Source organism: Antedon bifida, chromosome 10 (assembly GCF_963402885.1).
Source record: "Antedon bifida chromosome 10, ecAntBifi1.1, whole genome shotgun sequence".
Classification (NCBI taxonomy): domain Eukaryota; kingdom Metazoa; phylum Echinodermata; class Crinoidea; order Comatulida; family Antedonidae; genus Antedon; species Antedon bifida.
In genome coordinates this window covers 7197437-7223985 of record NC_136235.1, presented here as the reverse complement: position 1 = coordinate 7223985, position 26549 = coordinate 7197437, and the positions used below count along the sequence as shown (strand labels likewise).

At 34.0% G+C, this 26549-nt stretch overlaps 2 protein-coding genes across 2 annotated transcripts; both read right to left on the bottom strand.

Annotated features, from left to right (window-relative positions):
* Positions 1-536: 536 nt before the first annotated feature.
* On the bottom strand, positions 537-6367 carry LOC144854617 (glutamate receptor 4-like). Its single transcript, XM_078712552.1, has 10 exons — positions 6343-6367; positions 5890-6048; positions 5371-5619; positions 4759-4928; positions 4256-4503; positions 3753-3876; positions 3449-3556; positions 2952-3083; positions 2290-2502; positions 537-1763 (listed from the first exon to the last, which is right to left on the bottom strand). The coding sequence occupies exons 1-10, from the start codon at positions 6365-6367 to the stop codon at positions 567-569; spliced, it is 2625 nt and encodes an 874-aa protein (XP_078568678.1). The 3' UTR covers positions 537-566.
* Positions 6368-17952: 11585 nt separating this feature from the next.
* On the bottom strand, positions 17953-26141 carry LOC144853611 (E3 ubiquitin-protein ligase Midline-1-like). The gene is made up of 7 exons (XM_078711343.1): positions 25506-26141; positions 22597-22692; positions 21932-22165; positions 21668-21690; positions 20930-21057; positions 20289-20570; positions 17953-19426 (listed from the first exon to the last, which is right to left on the bottom strand). The coding sequence occupies exons 1-7, from the start codon at positions 26139-26141 to the stop codon at positions 18849-18851; spliced, it is 1977 nt and encodes a 658-aa protein (XP_078567469.1). The 3' UTR covers positions 17953-18848.
* Between the last annotated feature and the right edge of the window lie 408 nt (positions 26142-26549).

Below are 26549 nucleotides of genomic sequence, written 5' to 3'. Positions count from 1 at the left end.
ACAATAATTACAATCGATTCTTCTGACAATAAAATAGTCACAATTAAGTTTAAGTTACAATAACTAAACAACACATAACTTGAAAACTTCGGTAGACCATCGATAATAAATATAGTATTCTCCATTCCACTGTAGGTCAGTTCAACGCCGTTATAAATCATCAAACAACGTCTGTTTTACTAAGTCTAACGATACTTTTAGTTAGTTTACTAGCAGTACAAACATAGAGGGCCTACTTTAAATATTCTTACTTAACTGTTTTCATTGGTACAAAGCATTGTATATTATAAAAGCAAATAAAACCATTTAAATTACATTCTATATAAACACGTCAATATAAATAAGAGTGTTTATCAAGAAATACATATTTTGTGGATACCAAGGCAATCTAACAACAGAACGCTGAGCTCGCCTTGCCAAGATAGAAATTCGTAACGGTCCTAAATACCAACCGAATCGAAAATCATGATCGTGTCGCAGCCACAGGTAAACTATTTGATTTCCGAAGCTCAGCATTCTGATGTTTGATTGCCATGTGGATACTAATACTGATCATGTTCAATTTATTATAACCATTCTTTTAGTTTTGTTGGTGTTGCTTCTGTTTGCTCGTACACATTTGTCTCGTTACTACGCCCATTTCCTATGGAGTGACCTCTGCCATTAGATGGCTGTCTTTCTCTTGATGGAATTATGGAAAAATGGCGTGGATAATGAAGCAACATATAACACATTAGTTCCAAGAAGAAAAACAGAAGAGAAAAAGCTACGCCAATAAACAAAATATAATAAATACCTTTCAGATCTACAATAGTTAATGAGTACAATCCCTGATTGTTCCAGATAATAAATTTGTCATCACACTCACTTTTGGGTTGAAGCCACTTTGCCTTTAATTCTTCTAATACATTCCTTTCTCTTAATAATCTTATTGCGTATGATAGCTGATCTCGAAGTGGCGATCCTGACTGTACAGCTAATCCATATCTTGATGTACCGATAGCCTGTGGTATAAGATAGACATTGCATGGTTCCTCTGTAATTTCGTTCAACATTAAAGCCGTGTCAGCTATAAATGCATACTTTCCATTGCTTTCACGAACCCTTTCGACACCACTTCCAACATCACTGACGTAGGGATGCTCTACACTTGTGAACATGTACTCAAACATAGAATGGAGATCTCCGGTTTGAGAATTTTCCAGCATTGCATACGTAGATCCGTCCTCTACACAGCCATAAACAATATCTGTCTGTCTAAGAAGGTCTCGTGCTGTCTGATAAAACGCTTGCTGTTTATTAACGCGCATGTAGTCTGAAAGATTTGCAAAATACGATGTTAACATTATGAGCGAGAACAACCACCATACTGCAGCTCCAATGCGACCGGCGTGCGAACGGGGAGATACGTCATAACTTTGGAGAAATGCACTTGATGTTAAAAACCATACACAGTTCTTAAAATTAAAATTATCCTCGTTTATTGGATGAACTTGTTCTTTTCTAGCTGCGTTACTCCACTCTAATGGGCTAATTCGGTTGATGATCCACAGTAAAGAAGCTACAAGAAATAATGCTACTAGGTTGGCACACCATACTTCAGTGCCAAGTGGGAAGACAAAACTAAAGTCTCGAGTATTGTATACGTAACTAGGATGCTTTACTAGTATTTGAACTGGACTTTCGCCAAAAGGTATTGTAAAATCAATTACTTCTTCGCGTTTATCAGTAATTATTAACGGGCCAGCAGCAACGTCAATTTCCTGCACAAAAATACAAATGAGCAATATTACCTATCAAAACAATAATAACAGAAATTGATATAGTGCCATACCAAGGCAAACATTTCTTAACGGCGCTATGTAAAAATAAAGCTAGGTCAATACAAATTCTGGAAAAGGTGTGTGTTTAAGTTGGCTTTAAAGGAAAGTAGATTTGGTGAATTGCAAACATAAAATGGTAACGAGTACCAAGAGGGGCTTGAAAGGAAAAGGCACGTTGTCCATATGTTTTGTTTTTTTTTGCTGAAGAGATGGAACTGTTATTAAAGGTTGAACAAAGCTGAGGTAGAGAGACGTACTGTAGTGTGCTAGGAGATTACATAGATACATTGGATTGTGAAAATGAAGTGACTAAATAGTCAGCAAAAGCTATAATATACACAGCGTTGCTTAATTGGGAGCCAATGAAGATTCTTAAGGATGGGAGTGGTACCGGTAATATGATGACGTGTGAAGGAAAATGAAAACAATAATACTACTAGTACTACGCTTAAAGAGTAATACTAACCCCGTTGACTACTACGCTAGCCCACTCATTACTGTCCTCGTCACCATAACCGCCATTGTATACATTAAGTTCATAGTCAAATTCAATGCCCTCAGTTTGTAATACATTACGCATTTCTGCCATGAGATCTGGAATATATCCTTCAAACCGTGCATTACCTTCCAGCAATTCGCTGTTTTCGTCAAGTTCAATTTCCATCATAAATGGTGAAATCTAAGAAAAACCAAGAAACTAGAATTCTAGCAATTTCAAGAAATATAACGCAAACCTTCATCCACATACAACGCGAAAGAAAAACAACCGTTTGTTGAACTTGTAAACATCCTACATACAGGCCCAAATACATGTTACCAAGGCAATCTTACAACAGGACACTGAGCCTTGCCAAAATAGGAATTCGTAACAGCCTTTTGATCTTATGTCTGGCTGCGACAAATACCAATAGTACTGTACCAAGTAAATATTCTACGCGGTGCGCAGTTTCTGAGGCGTGGAACCGATCGCGTCGCAGCCACATATAAACCTTTGATATCCGTTAGCTGTTAGATTGCTTGGCTTTGAAGAACTTCCTACATACGGCTCAAATAAGTTACCAACTAGTCCAGATGTTTAGTCGGAATGGGACGACCGATAATTAGTGCAATTTTACAATAATGACTTACCATGACGCTACCGATGGAGACCTGGTCTCCAGCTGTCCACATAGAGTTAACGTTTAGGTGGACTACGTCAGCATCCAATTCATCGTTATACAATTTCTCCCATTGATGACGATTTTGAATCCATTCCCCACGCTATAAATGTAAAGATTAACAATAACACATGAATGTAAATTATCATATCATCATGTCATTATTTCTAACGAATGTAAAAAATAAGTTATAAGCCCCAGATTACAGCCCTAACGCAAGTGATCTGAACAAGCAAAATATCATCTACTGACGATAAAATCGCAAGACAGTTTTATCCTCAAAACAGGCTGTAAAGAGCATATGCGCCCTCATTCTTTTAAACTTCTGCAAAATAATACTAAGGTTAAAGTTGAGCACTTTTTAATCTTAAGCCTGTCCGGTCTCTTCAACTCTGAATCCGTCAATGTTTAGGGTAAACATTCAGGTTTTTGTATCAGACTTAACCAGAAAATAACAATGCACCTTACCTGGAAATCCATGCTACCTCCTTTGCCGCTGAAAATTGATATCGAATAATTTATACGCTTTCCCATCTCGTTGAAAGCAACATTTCCCGTAAGGCCTTGCAGTTGCAACTATATATTAAAAGCATCATCCAAGTTAAGTTATGAATTTATTCAAATATTTTACACTACATTTATTTTATTTACATAATGTCTTAATAAACTTATCTAATGTCATAGGTCATGGATGTATACAAGTTGCAAAATAGGGAATGAATGTTTTTTTTTAAATATAATAGTATGAACAATTATTTATGTTTATGCTTACGTCTTTCATAAGGTGATCTGCGAGTGGATTTCTAGGCATTTCCCAGCCTTCTTCATCTTCAGCACATTTTGGCATTATGGTATCGCCAGTTATTGACGAATAAGGAAAACCTTTCATTTCATTACTGGGAAATAGTAAACCAATAAATATAAATAAAAATGGAGTGAAGTTATTGGCTATAATATAAATTAAACTGCACCGCATGCAATTATTGGAAACCAGAATTGCAGAAACCATAAAAAACGTCACAATATACGTAGAATGAATGACGTAGTTGGCGAAATTAAAAATGGTGTTCATTATGTTCCAAAATGTATGTAAATTACAAGTTAGAAACAAGAAATACACTTTAAACTATTCTTTTGGTTTGAAAGCAGTACCACGCTACAAAGAACAAACCGCTGGTAAGTTTTTATTTGGTCACGTTTTGGTGATCAATCTCGAGTCGCCAACTGACAACGAATTCGTTAAATATTTATGTTATAATGTTTTTTCTACATTACCTGTAACTCTCTACAGCTTTTGAAAGAGCAAACATTGTATCAAATACAAGCTTTTGTCGGAACTTCCATTCTCCATGAAACTCTAAATTGTACGTTGAATAAGCCACACTCGTATCAGCAGTCATTTTAAAATTAGTTACGTAGGCGTCTATTTCCAGAAGACTATCAATATGTGTGCTATTGTAATAAACGTCTGGATTTCCAATGATCCAATGATAATCAGTTTCCATCAGTCCATAGTCAATTGCCTAAAAGTAAGACACAAATTAGAATAGCCTAGAAATAAGAAAAACCTAATAGTGAAATGTCTAAGTTTCCTAGTTCTGAGCGGTTTAGAGTGAGCAATGCGCACTTCGTGGCAATGGTTACACTCATCGGGAATTTGCGGGATGAGTACGGGGTATACATATAATTTGATATGGAGAATTGAAAACATTTTATTACCAGTCGTTCATCAACGAATAATGTTGAGATTCTTATTTTAAATTTAGAGTAACACTTACGCTCATTAATGTGTTTATCAGTACTTCTTCTGTGCCGCAGTAAATCAGAATATTTCTAAAGTGTCCCTCAAGAACCATCTCCTCCCACGATTCCGTATCGACATCAACAAATTGTAAGTTCCAGTTATGTTCAGATGCCTTATTTTGAAACGGTTGCAGATTCCTATATACTAAATAAAGAGTTAATTATGTACAGTACATGATTAGTTACTACAGCAACATTTCTTCCTACGGTGGTTAAACAAACAGAAAATAGCCACATAGCCGCACTCATTGTGTGATAATTCTATATATTTATATTTGTTTATGTCTTATATTTATCTGATTTTTCGTAGTAATATTTGCCAATCTTTAAGAAGAATTTATATTATTATTAATAATATGATAATGGACAAATAAATCTTATTTCAGTTTTCAGTAAATGCTATAGTACACAATAGTATGCGATATACTGGACAGATAATGACATAATGTCATTAACGAGAATTGTTGGTGTACATATTGGCCGTAGGCCTTTACCCAAGAGGTTACTGAACGATCAGGATATTATTTCTGCTCTTTGTTGGACATGTCACCCAAGTCAGCCACGTCTGTGACTAGGCTACAACTTACCCATATGAGTGTCAAAAAGTATCAAAAGCTCTTTCCATTTGTAGTGAGAGATAACATCAAAGAACAGCTCATTCATGTCTTCAGGAGAAGGATGCATGTTGAATACGTGTGATCCAAGACTACCATGATCCATACTGAAGATTGGAGTTGATCCCTCAACCAATGTAGCTGCGATGTCAAAACAATGTGTACATAGGTCTTCACTTACAAGGAGCGCTGATGCTCTATGGGTTTTTATCCATTGACAAACTATAAGAAAATATTGATTGAATTGAATTGAACAGCTGTATGGAAATAAAAGTGGGATGAACCCACATAAGATAAAAAAAAAAACTATAAGAAAATAATATAGAATAAAACTGACTCATACATTGATGTTACAAACTGAAGGATCTTATAATGTCGGCAGTATTTTCAGAAAAGAATACATGTTTTCCAGTTAACTTTAAATTTTACAAGTAGTAATTAAGTAGCATGTATCCTATAATTTTGAATACATAACAAAAATTGTAAATTTACCAAAACTGGTTGCTTTCCAGTAATGTTCAAATTGAGCGGTTGCGGGGACCAATGTAAGTTGGTTTCCGTTAGCAGCAAGATCACGATTACTATGAGAGAGGGCGTTTGTCATGATAAAAAAGTATTCGTCATAGGTCGCCTCATCACCGAATATTTCACCTGTATATTAGAAATTAAAAATGTAAACAAATTCATTATTTGTATTATGTATACGTACATATAAAGTAATTTAAAGTAAGAAGCATTGGTCTGTAGATATTTGTCATGATAAAATAGTTTTCGTATTTGCTCGCCTTATCACCGAATATTTCACCTGTATATTATTAGAAATTAGTAATGTAAAAAAAACATTTCATTATTTGCATTATGTATACGTACATATAAAGTAAATTTAGCTAAGAAGCATTGGTCTGTAAAAGTTTGTAGACATCTGCAATTTCCAAATTATCTAACGTAAGCAATCACGACCAAACCACATTTTTATGTGCAGTTTTGGTGGTCTATTCAAGCATCTGCGGTTATTAAGTGCTCGCTTTATAATGGAAATATTTCGACATTGCACCTCCGTGATTAAGTTGTTGAAAGACTGAGTTCAATTTTTTACATGAATAATGTTCATTTTATTGTATGCAACACTGGGAAAACCACAAGAACAGTGAATGAACTTTGTAAGTCAACATGAACGTGGGATTGAATGTAGGAAAAATAAATACAAATAGGCCTAGGCCTAATACCAACAAATTATCAACAAAGATAGGATTGAATATGTATTTTTTTAGTCGCGTGGACGCGACTCTATAGTTCACTATGTCGGTCGGTCAGTCGGTCGGTCGGTCGGTCTGGTATCACTATGCGTTTTAGCACGCGACTTATGGCTGTTGGCCTTATTTTTTATTGTAGGCCTATTCTTTCTTTGCTTCTGATTGACATAATCATTCACATATAATGTGCCTAAATTTAAATTGCTAGGCCTACAGTCTGATTATATTAGGTCGGTCTATTAATTCACCCGTAATTAGTAGCATATAGACTTGGAGTTGTTACGATAGTAGATTTCATGCGGATGTACTGTTTCATCATTCATAACGATAATAATAGGCATATAGCCTATACTCTAACAATGATTAGATAGGCCTGCAGGACACCAGGACGAATTCCCTGTTGAGTACTACGACAGGATATGTCCCTTGTGTCAAACATTAATTCTGCTCATAGTCGGCTATTCTGTTCACATTAAGATTAATACTTGGTTCAGTAGATGTAGGTCGTGCACATATAAATTTCACATAGACCATAATGTTATCATTGCGCATGCGTAGATTTGGTCAAACTTCGCGTGCCTAAATGCAGTAAAGCTATAAACATTTTTTTTTGCAATCACAGCTTTGCGTGTAAAGGTTCATAGTTAACAATAACATAGAAAAGGAAGACAATTAATGATGTTGATACATTTTAGAACGTTGGATCATTATTGATGTCCGATTATACGCCCTTAGCCAATAACAACATGTCTTTTATCTAAAAAGAAGAAAAGACATCCATTGGCCGATACTACAGGATTCATGAAACCGTGGTACGCAAATGACTTGGGTAGAGCATGGGTAGAGGGTGCAGGGTAAGGCGTATGCCGTCATTGGTTCTTGCATAAACTACAGTAGGCCTTGGTCCATCGGTTGCCATCACAATAAACGTCTTGCAAATGAATTTATGTTTGTTTTGTTTTTCTCTATAGTTTCAGTATATTTTTAATTGTTCATAACCATGAGCCACAGTGTATTTTGCTATAGTGTAAATGCGTCGCAGTTGTATTCTCTCCTCATCAATTGGCAACGATCCTTATTGTCAGCATAATTATGTCGCTGCTGTGCCGTACTACAATTTTAACTGATTTAAGCTTCGTGTATAATGATAGTTTCCAGTATGCCAACTAGGAATAAAACTGTGATACTGCGTCTCATTGTATTAACGCTAACAAAATAATTCCCGATTCCCTAATCATAGCATTTATTACAGAAAACACGAAACACAATATTATTCATTTCGCTTCTTTGTATTCTTGAAATTCAATGATATACATTAAGTTTGGGATGTTCAGCGTAAGACTGAAATGTTCGAGGGCGATTGGTCAAATTACAATAATATAGGCCTATGCGTTAAGCGTACGTATACTTAGTTATAATGTTTAAAATCTACAACATATGCATAACAACCGAGTCAATGCATAGTAAATGCATAAATCCCAGGCCGCATGAGGTTTAAATGTAGGCACCATCGATCTTGAATACTACCGGGCAATCGTCAAGTTCAACAAGTAGTGCTATTTAATGTGCCAACAAGCCTTGAAACAAGTACGCAGCATCCTTATTTTGTTCTTAATTTTAGCGCAGGCCAACGAGTTGATATAACTCAATGTTGAAATTACGGGACCCATCTGAGGAGTGGTGGACACCTGTTTAAAGGCTAGACGGAAGGAATTTCAAGAAAACCCGGTCCAACTTAACATCTACATAGTAATGTAATCTAGTTCAACAATTACGGTGTGATACAACCATAGGGAGCGGTCTCTGATACGAATTATCAAAGGAAATTAAGACATTTATTATGATAACGTTTATGATCGTGGAATGCATGTAGAAATATAGCCGGATGCAAACCTGTTTATATCAAAAGTAGTTTCTCTACTGGGAAGGTTAAAGTTTACACTGTCCCAGTTACAATGACGTCACGTTGTGTCGTGCGTCCCCCATTAAGCTGGAACGTGTGGGTGGGGATTGACCTGGATAATTACTGTTCATGCGTGTTACCTTTCAAATCTCTCCAGTAGAAAGATAAATAAAACCACCAGTTAAACGTTAATACTTACAATAATTATGTTTTAGAATTTAGTTTCTGCGTTTAAGAATTTAATTTTTACATTTTTTGAATTCACATATTTTAAAGTTCTGAACTTCATTGGATACCTTTTTCTTCAAATTTATTAACTTATACCTAAACGATAGCAATGCGTTTTCTTTCATTTGATAGCAAAATAGTACACGTCAAGTCCGAAAACTTTCATACTCAGTCAGTCCATCGATACAGTGAAAAGTGGTGTTCGTCCTAGTGTCCAGCCCTTGAGTTGTATAAAGTACATGAGCATAATAATTAAGAAAGTCCTTCTCAAACATGGATTTATTTTTTTACAAATATACCGTAAAAAGGTTTTTTTAATCCCATGAGCTTCTTGTTAAGGATTCTTGGATGGGCTTTTCAAGATAGGCTTCTTTTCGTGGTTTACTATTACTATCTCCTATAACTAATTAACTAATTACATTATAAGCAAAATATACGAATATTAGTTAAAATATATAATATGCTAAATAACTAATTACTATAGTTAACTAATATATATAGGCTAAATATTCGAATGTTATTAGATTTATTAAAATATGTAATATGCTAAATTACTAGTTTACTAATTAGGCCTACTAGTTAACTAATTAGTTTGGAATGGTTCACTTACCAATCATCACGTTGATTCCTCTAGTAGGCCTAATTAATTTGCATAGGCTAGTAATACAAAAGACAAACAAGACATATCGAAACATGTTTGAAATTACACTTTAATGAATGAATTCTAGACGAAATATTTGAAGGTAACTCTCTAAAAGCCATCTTAATTGAGACGACGAAAAGTATTAGCCAATGAAAACGTCCATTATGGTGACGTTTTCTCTAAACATTGAATAATAATTGCGTATAAGTTGAACTTCAGTTTCCTAGTACTTCAAAACAATTGAACTGTATCAATATCGTACATGATAATCGGACTCATCAGGGAAGAGGGAGATTACACTCTTCACTGAATTCACCAACTTTTACATGTATTCTTCTAGTGATGAATATCGTCGTTTTACTTTAGGCAGTTCTCTAAAACGCTCTCAAAGGAGATTAAATAAATGCACAAAATACCTTTTAAACCCTTTTGGAATGTAGCAATTTGTTCGGTCGGCCTAAAGCAGAAGATTATATATATATTTCACAGACCACCCGTATACATCTAATTAGGTATCTTTGTTTTTGTCTCTATAAAAGAAGAATCTAATATATTTATTAGAAAACTCCCATGGATGCAAAGATTAAGACAATATCTATAACCTAAATCAAACAACAATTAGTTTGTAAAATTAGGATACAGCCTTTATATTATGGTGAAATTAGCTACAGTGGCTATGTACGTATACTGTTGCTTATAAACATATGTAGGGCCTATATCCCTAAGTCAGAAATTAGTGATAACAACATTATGAATAAAACATTGTTGCTGGTCATTAATAGATGGAACTTTACTTTAAATGGAAATGTACAATACTATCGTACTTTAAAGATATATTTATTTATGACATTTCTATAAAAGGTGCAAAGTGAACACAACATAGTTGTATGTATGTATGTAGTATTACGTGAATTGGTTTACATCTTCCTCTATACGGAGTAGGTTTGATAACAATCTATGCATGATTACTCTAAAATGTGCAAGTATATTATTGTTGGCATATTGGTGTAAAAAGGTCAGAGGTTAACGTGAACTCATCAGTTATGTCGTTGAAACTGACTATTAATTATCCACCAGTGACGTTGTCATCACTCTCGTTAATCTATACACAGAACACAAATCATAGCTCGTTTACACTTAGTAATATAAACAATACAACGAACTGATACAAGAAGTAGGTAAATTTCAAATGATTGGAAATGGAACAAGACTTTCTTTTTGCAATACTGGTTTTAACACCCCCTAAAAAACCCTGTATAAATAAGAAAAGGGGATGTGAGGTTATAGGGTTGTATAGTCTCTTGGCATTCTGGTCAACATTGCAAATTATAACTAGACATGAAACTCGTCACTTTGACGAGTTAGTTATCCGCACCACGACAAACGCCACGTGCACGTCATACGTTGGAATATTGCACACAGATAAAGATTATGACAAGAACTGAAGAATATGATATGCTGTTAGTGCTGAATTCTGTCAATTTTGTGTCATATAGTATATACATGCAAACAGTATAAGCTGTATACATATTACATACAGTGTAGAATAGGTGAAATTACGGGACCCGCCATTTATTCCAATTTTTAACATGGCGACGGTATCAAAATGAAACACTTAGATAGCAATTTCAGAAGGAAATTATCTCAGGAACAACATATTAACGTGTAGAAGAAATTTGAATACGTAAAATATAGATGCGCACCCTTTTAAATGTGATGAACTATTACGCAAAATATGAAAATACGACTTTTTTTATTCAACTGGCCATATGATGACGTCACAACATCCGATTGGCAAAATGTTTACATGAATTCGTATCTACAATCCAATAGCTTCCAGAAAACGTTTTAATCGTGATTATCACATTTTATTCTTACGAGCTATTACAGATTAAAATTTACTGTAAAGATGAAATTAATGACCCACGTAATTAAAATTTTTAGGCATGATGACGTCATAAAAATTAAAATATTTTTATCTCATGCTAAAGAAAGTTGATTGACCTACACAATATATAAATGTAGGAGAAAAAGGAATACAGATAAGCGTGATGCGCTCCATTGAATGTGATGAGCAATAACGAAAGAGACAAAAATCCTATATTTTACATTCGTGTGGCCATACGATGACGTCACAATGTTTTTTTAGCCTTATTGATGCATGATCCGATATCTACAACTCATCAACTTCTAGATTTTGTAATAAAAATAAACGGTTAACGGTTTACTTTAGAAACTATGACTGTTTAAAAAAAGACATAATTTTGACGATTTTTTAAGCTTTTTCATAAAAAACGCGCACGAATTGTCTAATTCAACGTGTTCGTATGGCGTTATTTAAACTGGAAAAGGTCTAAATTGTTTTCAAAATTACTAGGAAAGGCTTGAAAAATATAATTCAAGAGAAAAAAATATGTTTTTAACGCTACGTGCGCACCGCGCGCGTAAAAAATTGCGCGCCCGTGGGAATTTTTGACATGCTCAAAATGACAAGAAACGTGTAAAAAGTTCATTAGAAATTAATTTTGCGCATTTTGAAATTTTAAATGCGCGTGCGCGCGTAACTTCTTGTGAAACATGCCATTTTTAATCCGTAGAAAGTTTGCCCCTGATATGACTTAAATTTTGTCAAAGTGTCAATACTAAATGACTTTTGGTTTTTAATCTATGATCAATCATTGAAATTCATAAAATTGCGCGTAAGTCACGTTGCGCAACTATGACATCATTCAAAAATAGGAGGTGCACAACTTCACGTAAATGCCCATATGTTGTCAAAGTTATGAAATGTTATGTTTACACATTTTAGAGGAACACGACTCACAAAAAGGAAGGAAGGAAAGAAGAATAATACAGAAAAAAAATATTGATCTCATACAATAACAAGGAGTTATCCGCTTGGTATACCAAGCGGATAACTAATTAAAGGTAGGTCATCGGTACATTGTCTCATTATTTTGTATGCAGGATTCTTGTACGGTATCATGTCAAGCGATAACATACGGTGCAGTTTCGTGTCTGCATACGACAACGGACGCAACCATAGCATCTACCTCCAGATTAGAAATCAGACTTCTCTTCATCCACCGCGTATGACCAACTAGGCCTACATTCTATTTAACAATTACAATAAATGGTTGCTAACTCACAATATTACTACATATTTTATGAAGAAAAGTAGGCCTAGTCTAATTATCAGTAATGCGATTATAGTCCAGACTTTTTCACCTGTTCTACCGAATCAAATAACCACGTGGGTATGAGATGATAATGTGAAAGTTCCCACATATCTGTTTTTTTTTAAACACTACTTCTTTGAACGATAAAAAAATGTGGGAATCGTCTATGAGTTTAATAAAATAGAGTTTTGTGAAAAAGGAAGTTTTTTTTATTTGTAAAAAAAATAAAACCCCTGTAGAATTTTGGAATTTGAACCCTGGACTCACAGCATGTGTACCCTGACAGGTATTTACAGTCATACACCAATTCGAAGACGGACTGAGACAAGAAATAGAAACCACTAGAGCTTTGGTAAGCAGACGCGGATCGAGAAATCTCCAAAAAGGCGATAAGGAAGACAAAATGAGAAAATGATTAATATTACATAGTTATATAACTAGAGCTCTATCTGAATCTATGGGAAAAGTCAAGAGACCAAAAGACGACCCAAAACCACCACCATAACAATTATAAAAAATTATACGAAAAGAATAATGCACAATTTGACCAATAATCGCTCTGATTGGAGTTATATAACTTCAGATTTGATTTAATTAATTAAACGTATTAACGTTTATTACAAAATAACTGAACTGAAGAACTTTAATATTAAATATAATCATCTACAATCATTTACAATCTAAATTTCCGTTTTGATTTTTGATAATTCAATGAAGCACAGTTTAGTTCATCAAATGATGGCAGCCGGATAATTAAAACAACATCTAGCTAGTACGTGAATATATCCAATTTTCGGTCTTGGAATAATATCATTCCTTTGTGTGACACCACTTTCTAAGAAGTACGTTTCATCTTCCGCCGACCACGTCTTCATCTTCTATTTCCATGTTTCAAGACAGTTTCCCTGCCCCTTCCATACATTAACACCAGTTTATGCTCCTTTTCCGGACATATCTCGGCCTTATCACCAACGATATAATTAATATTTAGACAGATTTTACAAAACATAAACCATCCATTGATATGCATATTGTGTACTTACCAATATTGAAATGTGTTCCACGAGTAACATAAATTAAATTCCAAATAGTGAATAAAACATTAATTCCAAAATACTGCATTTCAAGATTATCTTTGTAAGTCTATCAAATTGATTTCATCTTCCTGTGTTTCTATAACGTCTGTGCTAGGTCCAATGGATTGATTTGGTAGTTGCCTGCAGTGGATAGGGTTCACATTATTTATATGAATAAACTTACATTGGAAACGAACGTGAGGGAGGGACTGGCTAATTGCTTTTTGTATGGAAGACTGACTTAAGATTGTTTATCTGATTACAAAATGATTTATTAGTTACCTTAAGAATTGCGCATGCGCCATTTAAATTACCGAGAATAAAATTAAACAAAACCACTGTACCACACATAGTCCTTTAAGATTTATTGTTGAATTTATTTTGATTACTTAGATATTTTTGATAGATGGTTAGAATGAACACGTTCACAACGACTAAAATTATTACGTGATGAGCCAAGTGTGACCCCCAGAATATGCCATATCAAGATTTAGTTTTAAAAGTATTCTGATTGCACCTCTCCATACGGTTTGTTATTTATAATACTTCCGTGCCCGGAAGATTTGGTACTGGATTCTATCGTAAATGGGACGGAGGAACTGGCGGCCAATTTCTTTTTATCCGATTTACAACATGATTTATTAATATAAACTTGACGGATTGCACCTTTTAAGTCACTGCGCATATACCGTTGATAATAAAGATATTTAACTATACCCATACCGTACAAAGTCGTTTTGGCATAAGATTTATTTGTGAATTTATTTTGATTACTGAGATTTATTTGATAGATAAGTAGAATGAACAAGCAAATGGAATATAAAAAATGTTCGAACATGTAATAAGAGGGTATTACTAGTAGTAATACGTGTCGTATGCCCAGGGTGGCCCCAGTTTTACAGAATACTGTATAGTGATTAATGTACAGCCACCCAATGTCTATTGTGCGTGTGCGTATGGGACGCTTACGTCGTTTGTTATGAGAATCGTAATTTTAATCGGGAAGAGAGACGAGTGGAATTCTACTTTTTAACACTAATTCTATGGAACTTTATTCCCGTGGTTTGAACCTAATTTCGCTACTAGTTGTAGCGAAGACCTGGATAAGGTTTATCATCTTTTTTCGGTATATAGCAACATTCGAAATTCGAAGGGATGATTCAATATATTCTTTTCTTTCTATACCAAACAATTTTAGTAGGTCTACATACGATGGTGTGTTTTGAGGCATAGGAAATACATTGATATATCGGTACTACTGTATCCAGTTATATAGTAGTTCAATAATGGTATTTTTTGTATTTTCTCATTATAAATTATCATTCTTTTTTATTGTATTGTTATACCATTGATAGAAACTAATAAATGTTGAATTATAATAGTTAATGTGAAAACACAAATCGTTACTTTTTAATCCTAGCAAATGTACAGTTGTAGATTGCAGAAAATTAAACCTTTTGTAGAATTAAACGATTTTCCAAATTTGTTTGCTTACAAGTTTGGTTGCTCAATTATTTTGCTAATGGGAATATATGACAACAAGAGAAGTTTCCTAGTGGATAACAAAGTCAATTGCTAGTCCTGGATAAACTTATCACAAGTTGCAAAGTTATGTTATGACTTAATGACTAAACCATCAGAATGTTGGCACTGTATCAATTAGTTCAACAAAAATACATAACAGACATAATTAATAACAACTGCATTGAAACACTAAAACAATTATTAATATGTTGCTTAAAAAGAAAGCGTCTTGTTAGAATGCCTTAAACTTTTAAATAGATATACTTTGTATATAATGTATCAAGATTGACATTTTTATTTATTATATACATGTCTTTCGTTTATATAACCCTCTCAGAAGCAACATAAGCGACGTTTATTGTATATTCTGAACTTAATAATACATGTATTGTATGTAAACATTCACTTTACCATGTGATATAAATTTCTTAGATACGTATCAATAAATCAATCTTTTCACCCCACTTTCAACTGCAACACGCTTCATTGTTAATCACCCGATGGGCTCCCCGCCCCCACCTAGTCTGCGAATAAATGTATCTTTTATATAAACTAACTCTACTACATTAGAACCCCTCCTATTCAGGGGACACTTTTTTTCGTGAGGGGAAATATAGGGCCAAGACACCCCTATTAAATAATTTGCTGGGTCTCGAAGGTGTCTCCTTTTGGGTTCTATTGTAAAGTATAGTACAATCTTTGAGTAATGTTGTATACTGCAATTTTGACAATAACATCACGATAAATATTGTTAAATAGGCCTATTACACGTGTTCGTTAAAACAATATACAATTTATGGTTTCCATCTGTAAGTAAAATAATAAATTCGTTTTATTATAATTTGAGGGGGAAAGCGATGATTAAAGAACAGTCTCTTGTGATTAGCCAAATTATTACTTGCGTTGCGAGTCGCGTGCTAAAAGCTTGGTTCCCACTTCCCAGCGCAAGGACGTAAGCGGACCGAAAGACAGTTGACCAAATCTATCGCTTGTGATTGGTCAACACATTATCGTTGCCCCGTCGTATGTTGCGTTCCAATTGAGAATCAAACCTTAAGTTACGTCATAGTGGGAAGCAAGCAAAGCATTTTTATTCTCTTTATTCGTACATTTTTTCACTAAAGAACAGTCTCTTGTGATTAGCCAAATTATTACTTGCGTTGCGAGTCGCGTGCTAAAAGCTTGGTTCCCACTTCCCAGCGCAAGGACGTAAGCGGACCGAAAGACAGTTGACCAAATCTATCGCTTGTGATTGGTCAACACATTATCGTTGCCCCGTCGTATGTTGCGTTCCAATTGAGAATCAAACCTTAAGTTACGTCATAGTGGGAAGCAAGCAAAGCATTTTTATTCTCTTTATTCGTACATTTTTTCACTTTCTGTATTTAAGTTTCTGAAATACTGTGAAATGATATTTTCTACTCCATCATCATTATCATCATCTTACTCACGTTATTGACAGATAAGAAATTATCATTATTAGTGTCGTATAGTTTAGATTAACACACAAGACATTTTCTACTAGTATTTCCTTGTTATGGCTCATTGGTATGGCACGGATGAGTAGCAAATTTCGTCTGAATGAACTTAGAATAGTCCAATTACCTTCTCTGGAGGTTTAGTTTTACGAGTTTGATAAATTAGCGTATTGCACGCTTGAAACACTCAGCAAAAGTACACATGCTGTATAGAATGCAGTGTAAACATTTGAATACTTATAGTTTGTGATTGAAAAAAGTTAGATGTACTTTTACCTTAATAATTTGTAACCCTTTTAAGGCTTGATGGATATTTAGGCTAATATTTCGCCCACGTGTTGGCTGGTGTACACTTATTTACTACCCTTGAACCCCTTTTACTAGCATCATAAAAATTAATATGGAACATAGAAAAAGAAATGGAAATTGGTAGAATTTGAAGATATAAAAATATGTTTAGGTAAAGTACATTAATTCCTGATAATACGTGCATAACCTGAAATTGTCGACTTAATTCTGTGCGAGTGCGCTCTTTCAATAAATATCTTCCCTGCCAATCATTTCATTATGTGTAATCTAAATCTGTAATTATTAGTTTTAAAATAAAGAATGATGCATTCCTATTCGCTCTCCCAGGTTCGTTTATAAAGTAGTTTGCCCCACCTTACTCGCTCTGGGGCATCAACAAAATTATATAACGACACACGGGGTACCAAATATTCTTATTTAGGTTGGAATAAAATTTGAAAATGTCTTTTGGCAATGGGTCACTCTTGTGAAGTTCTCCTAAACAAAGTTGCATTGTGCATGGATTTTGTGTGTGCCATATTGATATATAATTGATAGACTATATTAGAATTGAAACAGCTTGCAACAAAATAGCATGTAGGCCTATTTGTAAAAAGTTAATATACTAATACCGTTTAAAGTGATATCAATTGAAGGATACAGCATGTAAAAGCCTATTGTGGTATACGATATAATAATAACATGTTATATTATACAGACTTTTTTGCTGATTAGATTTAATAAAGTTAACATTTATTGTTCTAGTTCGATTGCGATAGGCATGCATTCTGAAAGCTCTCTTATAACCATAGATGAAAGATAATATTCTGAAGATTGTATCTTTGAAATTGAAATAATAATAATACTGAATAATACAGGTTTTTAAAAAGAAACTAAAACATCATCATTGTTTATTCATTACTATTTTATTTAATTACTGTTAATAATATAGACTAATCCTAAGTAAATTTACTAATAAGTAAAACACCAACCATAAAAGATAATTATTTTCTGAAAAATTATACACTAAACCTAAATTATTGACCTAAATTAAGCTACACACATTTAGTATGTGTAAATCGAAATAATATCAATATAAAATTGTAAGTTATGTTATCACGACCCCGCTGTTAAGTGAACATCAGGGTTCATGAACTTGTGTTTCGAAAATGCCCTTAAGTTTCCACAAATTAAAGGGTGGTCGGGTCACAGAAATAAATCGCGCTAAAATACATAAACATGTTGTAGTGGTGTGTAAAATAATAATAATCAATTTGTAACACTCATTTGGTCGTCGTCTGCTGGGGCCTGGTAATTTTAGACGATTGTTGACCTTTAACCTCCTGTCTAAATGAACCAAAGCGAGGAGGGATTGGGAAGGGGTTCACGTGAATAACGTGTTGCTAATTATTAAGCAATCTAAAAAGATACTTATATCTATTCACCTGGCTACTTTTTCCCAGTTGTATGAACTCGCTCTTTCTTTAGGCATGCCTGGACGCTTGTGATTTAATACAATCTTTCAACTTGGTTACATGCTTGAAGACTTTATTGTAAACGTGATAAATAAAATATAAAAAAAAACACCCTGTAAACGTGTTGAGGCAACTAGTAAACATTCAAGGCCGGATCTATGATATTGTTTCAGGGTGAAGGCAAACTACTGTGGGTGCAAATCTTTTATTTTTACTGGGGATTAAGGTCACAAAATGTGTAGGCTATGATGTATTTGGCAATTTCACAAAAGTATGTTGTAATTGCATCCATTGGGCCGTTTTATCGTCACTTTGTCCATGTCATTAATAATGCAATTCTAACTATATTATTGTATTAAATAAGAAATCCTTAAATTTACATTAATAGCGATTCATGTTTAGGCCTATATAGATATATTTTCTGGTACTTTTAGGCCTGTGAATACCTTCATTTGCCAATGCGGGCTATAAACAGCAAAACCTGGAATAAGATGCACGTTTTTGTTCAGAGGAGACTTTAAAAGTGGAACCATGCTTTTATGATCGAAAAACATTAAACTTCCTTTCTGATAATTGACCATTATTCCAACATGTGAACTGGTGTGGCTAAGTTGTGTATGAGTTGCACGAGTGACGAACCATCGGAAAAGACCATCGTCCGTAGCTTCTAGAGCCCACGAAGTGTTATCCATTCCGAGGGCCGTCGATCGCGTGGATGATGACGCAACTACCCCAATAGACGCCACGATAGCGGGGGCGTTCGATGCCAATCGCTCATTGACTTTACAGTTAGTACCCTGCCGTATTCGATTTATACTAGCCTCCCAATATTGAACACCATTCTCCAAAAAAATCTTCCCCACGGCGTAAGTTGCCCCGTGAGCTGTAGGTGATACTCTCTCAACTGTACTTAAAACTTTTCCGTCAGGAGAAATTCTCATGACACTAGGCAATAAGTTCACATCGATGTTGAACTTTAGTGCTGAAAATAAAAATGTAATGTGTGTATAAAGTTCATTTTAGAATAAAAAAGGTCGTTTTATGAGCATTTTTTTATTGGTCTTTTACAGTTCATGGGCCTGCCTTCGATTATAGGCACTGTAGCATAACCACAATTATCATGTAATATATCAAAATTGATTCAGTTAATGGTAAAACAATTAAATCTATAAAACGCATCGTTGCAAACGGGGTATCGACTGTACCCTGCACCCAAAATAATGGGATTTTAGTCGAAGTCCATGATGCACAGCGCCAGGTATCCTTGTGAATAGTGTGCTTACTTGAGTGGACTAGTATTATTATATGTTTATGATTTTATATATAAAATATTGTAAACCTATAAATCGTCGTTCTATAAAACATTTTCTTGAAAACCGACTTTCTTTAAAACATGTTTTAATGTATTATTTACCGGTATTTCTTATATTATTTTTAAAAAAATCAATACACAGCCGTGAAAAAAGTATCGGTCTACATTGTCTCTTGGATTGGATTTATCGTGACATGTTCTTGTTATTCATACAGTCATGCAAGATGGATTTAAAATGTCATGGTAAGATAAGGCGAATTTGACAACACTCTTTTAAAACCATCTACCCCTTTTTATCCTTTTGAATGACTGAATGTTGCATAGTAAATTGAAATTGGTTTGCAATAGGCCTAACCCAAGCAAGAAGCCAAGCTTTAACGTACGTATTAAAATGACAGCCTGGTCATAGTGTAATGCGAGTTTATTGCCAAATGGGCCTACACATATAATTTCAAGTGCACAATACAATGAATAATACACAAAACGGTACACGAACGAGGTTTAAAACGTTGTAGAATAATATGTACACTACCTTCGCTCTTCGTCTGCAAAGAGAAGATTGCAGTCTTCGATGATTGGCCAGCCTTGTTTTGCGCGGCCCCTACAAACTGGTAAACCGTAGAAGGCGCTAGTTTGGCAAATTCCACATCTACTTTTCCTTCGACGTACCCATGCTCCCATGACTGGCTTTCATTTGCGGGACGATACCAAATGTCGAACCCACCAATGAAATCGTCTGAAGGTTTAAATCGCAACACGACTTTGTCGGTGCTTGTAACGCATCGTACACCATCAAATTCTGGCGCTTTTGGCACTTAATATAAATTTAGACAAAAATAAAAGAGAGTTAAAGCGATAAGGATAGATATTACTTTACTTTATTATTTCGTCATTCATTAATCATTCAGTGACGCGTCTTATTGACTCAAAAGTACAGTATTGCAATTGGTGGACAGTACCTGCTGCCTCCTATGATTTTATACCCGATTTTCCGGCATGTGCTAAATAAATTCACATGACATTGCGGATTAAGGATTGTTTAAACAGGGGAGAGCTTAGACAAACGTATAACAATAATAGTCTGTCAAAAATAAGATATCAAAAAGTAGTTTATAATTACATAATAATGTCATGCTAAACGTTATGTAATTACAAGTCTATACTTCATCTTACCTTTAATTTCCCTCACTGTCATTGAGGAAATAACCTTTTTCTGATGTTGCACATTTATTTCAAGATTATTAAAATGATCCGTGACACCAGCTTGCATGGTTGGCCACGCCTCACGACAGCTTTTGACCCTGCATATTAATATGATGGGGGAAAACTGAGGTAACGTAGAAGATATTTTGAAAAAGAAACAGACCTAATTTTGATTCAGATCTTAACTAACGAAACTACATTTTAAACAAAAATGATTTGTTTTTATAAAAAAACCTTTTCGAATGTTCATGCTGAAAGATGTATTGTCCCCGAAAAAAAATGAAAAATGAAGATTAATATAAAAAAAAAACTTGCATAGGACATTTCACAGTTTTAAAAATTAATAACTGAAAAAATGTTTTCAAATCAAACGGTTTAGTTCAACCAAACCCCATTGACTTTCAGTCAATTTGACTGTATTTTGCTTCAAATTTAAGTTGTTTTTCATCAGGTAAATATTTTTTTTAGATCAAATATTTGGTCAAGTGAATAACCTATTATGTGACAATAAAATGGAAAAATAATAAAATAATAATTAATAAACAACATTTAAACAATTTATATATCTTTAAATTTTTGACAAGAATGTATTTGAGCCTTTATAATATTTATTTGATTTTTAAAGTTTTCAAATACTGTTATTATTATTATACTTGCTCGTTTTCTGAAACGGAATGCAAATAGTGAATAGAAATGTATTTACATTACCTGGTTTGCATATACTCGGCAGTCTGCAAATAAAGAAAAACAACATCAAAACGCTTATTACATTATCATAAAAATACATTGACTATTGATTGATATTGTTGAAATACACACAGGCTTATTCTATATATATTTTCTACTCCTGTTTGTTCGAAGTGTAGTATGGAGGGTCGATTCGATCTAGTGCATAGCACTTATGGCAACCCCCAGTGTACTCCATTTGTTGTTTATTGTTTACCTGAAAATGAAATAAAATGAATGGATTACCAATAAAAAGGAAGCAGGCTCTTCCTCCTTCAATGCTTCTGTGACGTAATCGGCTAGGCCAGTCGCTGATTCCAATTTATCCTGGCAAGTTCTTATTTGATGTTGTAGAACTTCTAATTTTGACGTCATTGAAGATGTCACGTGCTCAGCCATCAAATGTTGGCGCTCTAAAATTAGAGCTTCGAGTTGGGCACATTCATTTGCAATTTGCCGTTTTAGTTCAGCTGCGTTGCTCTAAACACAAGCATACATTTATGAGGCAAAAGTAATAATACAATTTTTTTTAAACCATGTGGTTTAGTTATTAACTTACTTAAACATTAGTCCTAATTATAAAAACTGACGAATTGGAGGAGTCAATAATGACAGTTAACGAATTGGAGTTAAAGTTGATATACAGTAAATGTATCTATTTAAGCCATCAGTATTCTTTATTTCAAGTAGAATAGTAAATGCAACCAACAAGGTGTTTTGTCACTCTTTTACCAAGATTGATTGTATATAACAAAAATGTATGTAGGTCAAACTGTACTTATTTTGTGATTTTATTTTCGTAATTCTTTTTCGTTGTTTTGTAAACAGTATAAACAGTTTGGTTGTCTTATTTTGTATACTTATTTCTATCATAGTCTTAACCTTGTGCAGACGTGAATATGTATACTCACCTCAACGTTTGAACATTTTCGTTTTAATGCTGAAATAAATAATTGTATTTCTTCATTCTTTTTCTTGAGGCTGTCAAGTTCGTCGGAAAGAACGTCCTTATAGAAAAAAAAAAGGAATTATGACTATTACGATTTACAAAAAAAAAAGTATATTCTGTATAATGTTGTGCATGCATGTGGCAATCTATTCACAATACAAACACAGGAGGTGCTATTATTGTTTTACCAGAAAAGTGTAGTATATGTTTTTGTCATTGATACAAATCGTGACATCTGCCCGGATTTGAACAAAGGACTCGGTGATCGGTTGACTATGCTACAACTCTTTGGACGCACATTTTAAAAGGCGTTTATTTTTAACCAACATCATACAAGATTTTAATATTGAACATGTGCATTTTACGACATATTGACTTTCGCTTCCCTTTGCCACGTGTATCAAATGGGAAAATCGATATAAATCAATTAATTCACTTAGATAAACAAAACCATATCCTATCGTGTTTGTATGGTTACGGTGGTTTAACTATAACAATGTGGCTACATGATTTGTTCGTTATATTGAATACTGTATAATAAGGATACCGATATTTGAATCAACTGTTCACCCATATACTCGTGATACTCGTAAATATCTGCCTATACTATCAAAATTTTAGAAAAAAAGTATCATAAAGGTTTATGTTTCTATCTATATTTTCTCTTTGTTTCTGTCTATGTTTACAATGTTTCTATCTATGTTTTCACTATGGTTATATCTATGTTTTCACTGTGTTTCTATCTATGTTTTCACTATATGTTTCCATCTATGTTTTCACTATGTTTCTATCTATGTTTTCACTATGTTTCTATCTATGTTTTCACTATGTTTCTATCTATGTTTTCACTATGGTTCTATCTATGTTTTCACTATGGTTATATCTATGTTTTCACTATGTTTTTCTATGTTTTCACTATGGTTCTATCTATGTTTTCACTATGTTTCTATCTATGTTTTCACTATGGTTATATCTATGTTTTCACTATGTTTCTGTCTATGTTTTTACTATGTTTCTATCTATGTTTTCACTATGGTTCTATCTATGTTTTCACTATGGTTCTATCTATGTTTTCACTATGTTTCTATCTATGTTTTCACTATGTTTCTATCTATGTTTTCACTATGTTTCTATCTATGTTTTCACTATGGTTATATCTATGTTTTCACTATGGTTATATCTATGTTTTTACTATGGTTCTATCTATGTTTTCACTATGTTTTCACTATGTTTCTATCTATGTTTTCACTATGTTTCTATCTATGTTTTTATTATGTTTCTATCTATGTTTTCACTATGTTTATATCCATGTTTTCACTATGGTTATATCTATGTTTTCACTATGTTTCTATCTATGTTTTCACTATGTTTCTATCTATGTTTTCACTATGTTTCTATCTATGTTTTCACTATGTTTCTATCTATGTTTTTACTATGTTTCTATCTATGTTTTCACTATGTTTCTATCTATGTTTTCACTATGTTTCTATCTATGTTTTCACTATGGTTCTATCTATGTTTTCACTATGTTTCTATCTATGTTTTCACTATGTTTATATCTATGTTTTCACTATGTTTCTATCTATGTGTTCGAGTTTTAAGATAAGAAAGAGCTTAATGTTTGGGAATAGTTAAAGTTACAAAGTTTTTTACCCAAAAGCAAAAGGGTAAAATCCCCATTGCCCGGAAAATAAATGACAAATTAACGGTTCGGCAAAAAACTGTTACGCTATATCAAAACATTATCCACCATATACTCAATAACTTTTCTTTTTATGTAGATTCACCAGCAGATTGGATGGAAATGTCATTTATTAAAATTAAATAACGATGATAAACTTATGCTATAAGTAAACGTATCGGCCGTGCTATTACACAATAAAATATAAACATCGTACATCGTATGACCAATTAAGGCACAGTATATATAATCATATAGTTAATCCCAATTGCATAAGTTTATCTAAGACTGTAATAATCACCTAAAATTCTTACTACACTATATAACTAGAGTATTTAGAAATCTACATAAATTCATATAAAGTACATCATTCGTATTAAAACATATAAGGGCCAGAGGCACACCACCTCTGTATTAATTAATGTTTTGCTAAAACTTATACAAGAATGATTTACTATGGTATACTATAGTATTGATGCAAGTACGGAACATATGACATACATTTATTGTAATACAATTAATTCATCGTAATAATTCTATATACAGTACTATATTCCTATAACCCCAGCATGACGTTTTGATCTCCTTAAGTCTGGGTAACCGCGCCCAAAAACCCATCTCGATGGGTTACCGCCCAGACAAACAAGGGGAACCCCAGAACCAGGGATTGGAGTATACGGTCCCGTGCCAGATTTGGGTTAAAGTTGAAAATCATTAAAAAGCAGCCCCAACTGAACCTCCTAATGCTCACTTTAATATTTGTATTTAAATTGAGAGTTGTAGAAGGAGAAACTGCAAAAGAGGAAAAACGCTGTTATGTTGAGATAACAAGTTCTATTTAGTTACAACTGAAGCAGCCCTTGCTAGACTTCAGTGGGGCGTGAAGCTAGGAATGGGTATAAGGACTTTGCCTTTTACCACCTGTAATCTTGATAGAAGGTCAGCCATCACGTTTTCTGACCCAGGTTTGTGTTGCGCCTTGAACATGCAAAACAAACTAACTCGTGTTTTTGCAGATTTTGCCGAATGCTTTATTTTACCATTTTAAGAGAATTTATGATTTTGTTGTCGTGATTCTGTTACATATTGTAAATTTTATATCTAACATTTCTGCCTGTACCTAACTTTAAAGTATCAAACATTATAACTTGATGTATATAGGCCTATTTACAAGTTATATTTTATCTTACCCTTTCTCGTCCAAACGTAGTTTTCAGTTCAGCAACCTGGTGTCCTTTATGTGTTCCTATTCGGTCACATAAAAAGCAGATAGGAATCTTGCAATTCTCACAGTAAATCTTAATTTTTTCATCTTCATGATCAGGACATATAAGAGTGCGTTGTTGAGGCGAATACTTGGCTTCGACAAGACAGTGCTTAGCCAGAACGCCACGAAGTGGGTGGCATAATGGCAGGCATGTATCGCAGTATGATACTCGGCATTCAATGCATGTCTTCGTGGCTGTGCTAGGCTCCCCATCACATCCCTCACAAGGTACACTTTTTTCGTGTTCACCGCCCAACTGTCGCGATTCCCTGTACCTCTCAACAATATTCTCAAGTAGAAAGTTCTTCTGTAAGCCATTGAGACGTCGATAGTCAAGTGGTACTTCACTGCGACATGTAGGGCATTGCAGATTCTTTCCCTTTCGTGGTTTAGCTATCGGAGCCACCAAACGGTCTTCATCTTCACCTCTGGATCGGTTTTGAATTTCATCTAACTTTGAATCTTTTAGACACTTTCTACAAAAGCTATGAGCACATGATAGTAACACGGGGTCGTCATACAAGTCCATGCAGACACCGCAGGACAATTCTCGTTCCATTGTTCCAGTGTGTTAAATTCCTTCACGTAGGCCTACGGTATGGTTAAAATAAGTGAGGTTATCAAGCTATAGACAACTAAATCACTTGTAAAAAGCACACTCCACGTTTGCAGGATAATAAAATATTGTTTGCAAAAATTGAGAATTAGTTCAAATCATTGTGTTCATTAAATACAGTTATATGTACAGATGTTGTGGATTTTATTGATTGCGCATCGAATGGTTTTGTCAACGGTAGAGAGTTTCGTGGGAGCATGTCCATCTGCGATTCTGCTAATCATAGTATGCATAATATACTGTAAGGCATATTCAGCTTTCTTGCAATGCCCTCGAAATTTGCGACAGGGCACAATTTTCCAAAATACGTTGCATTCTACTTTTATAGCAAATATTTGTGGTCAATCGTAT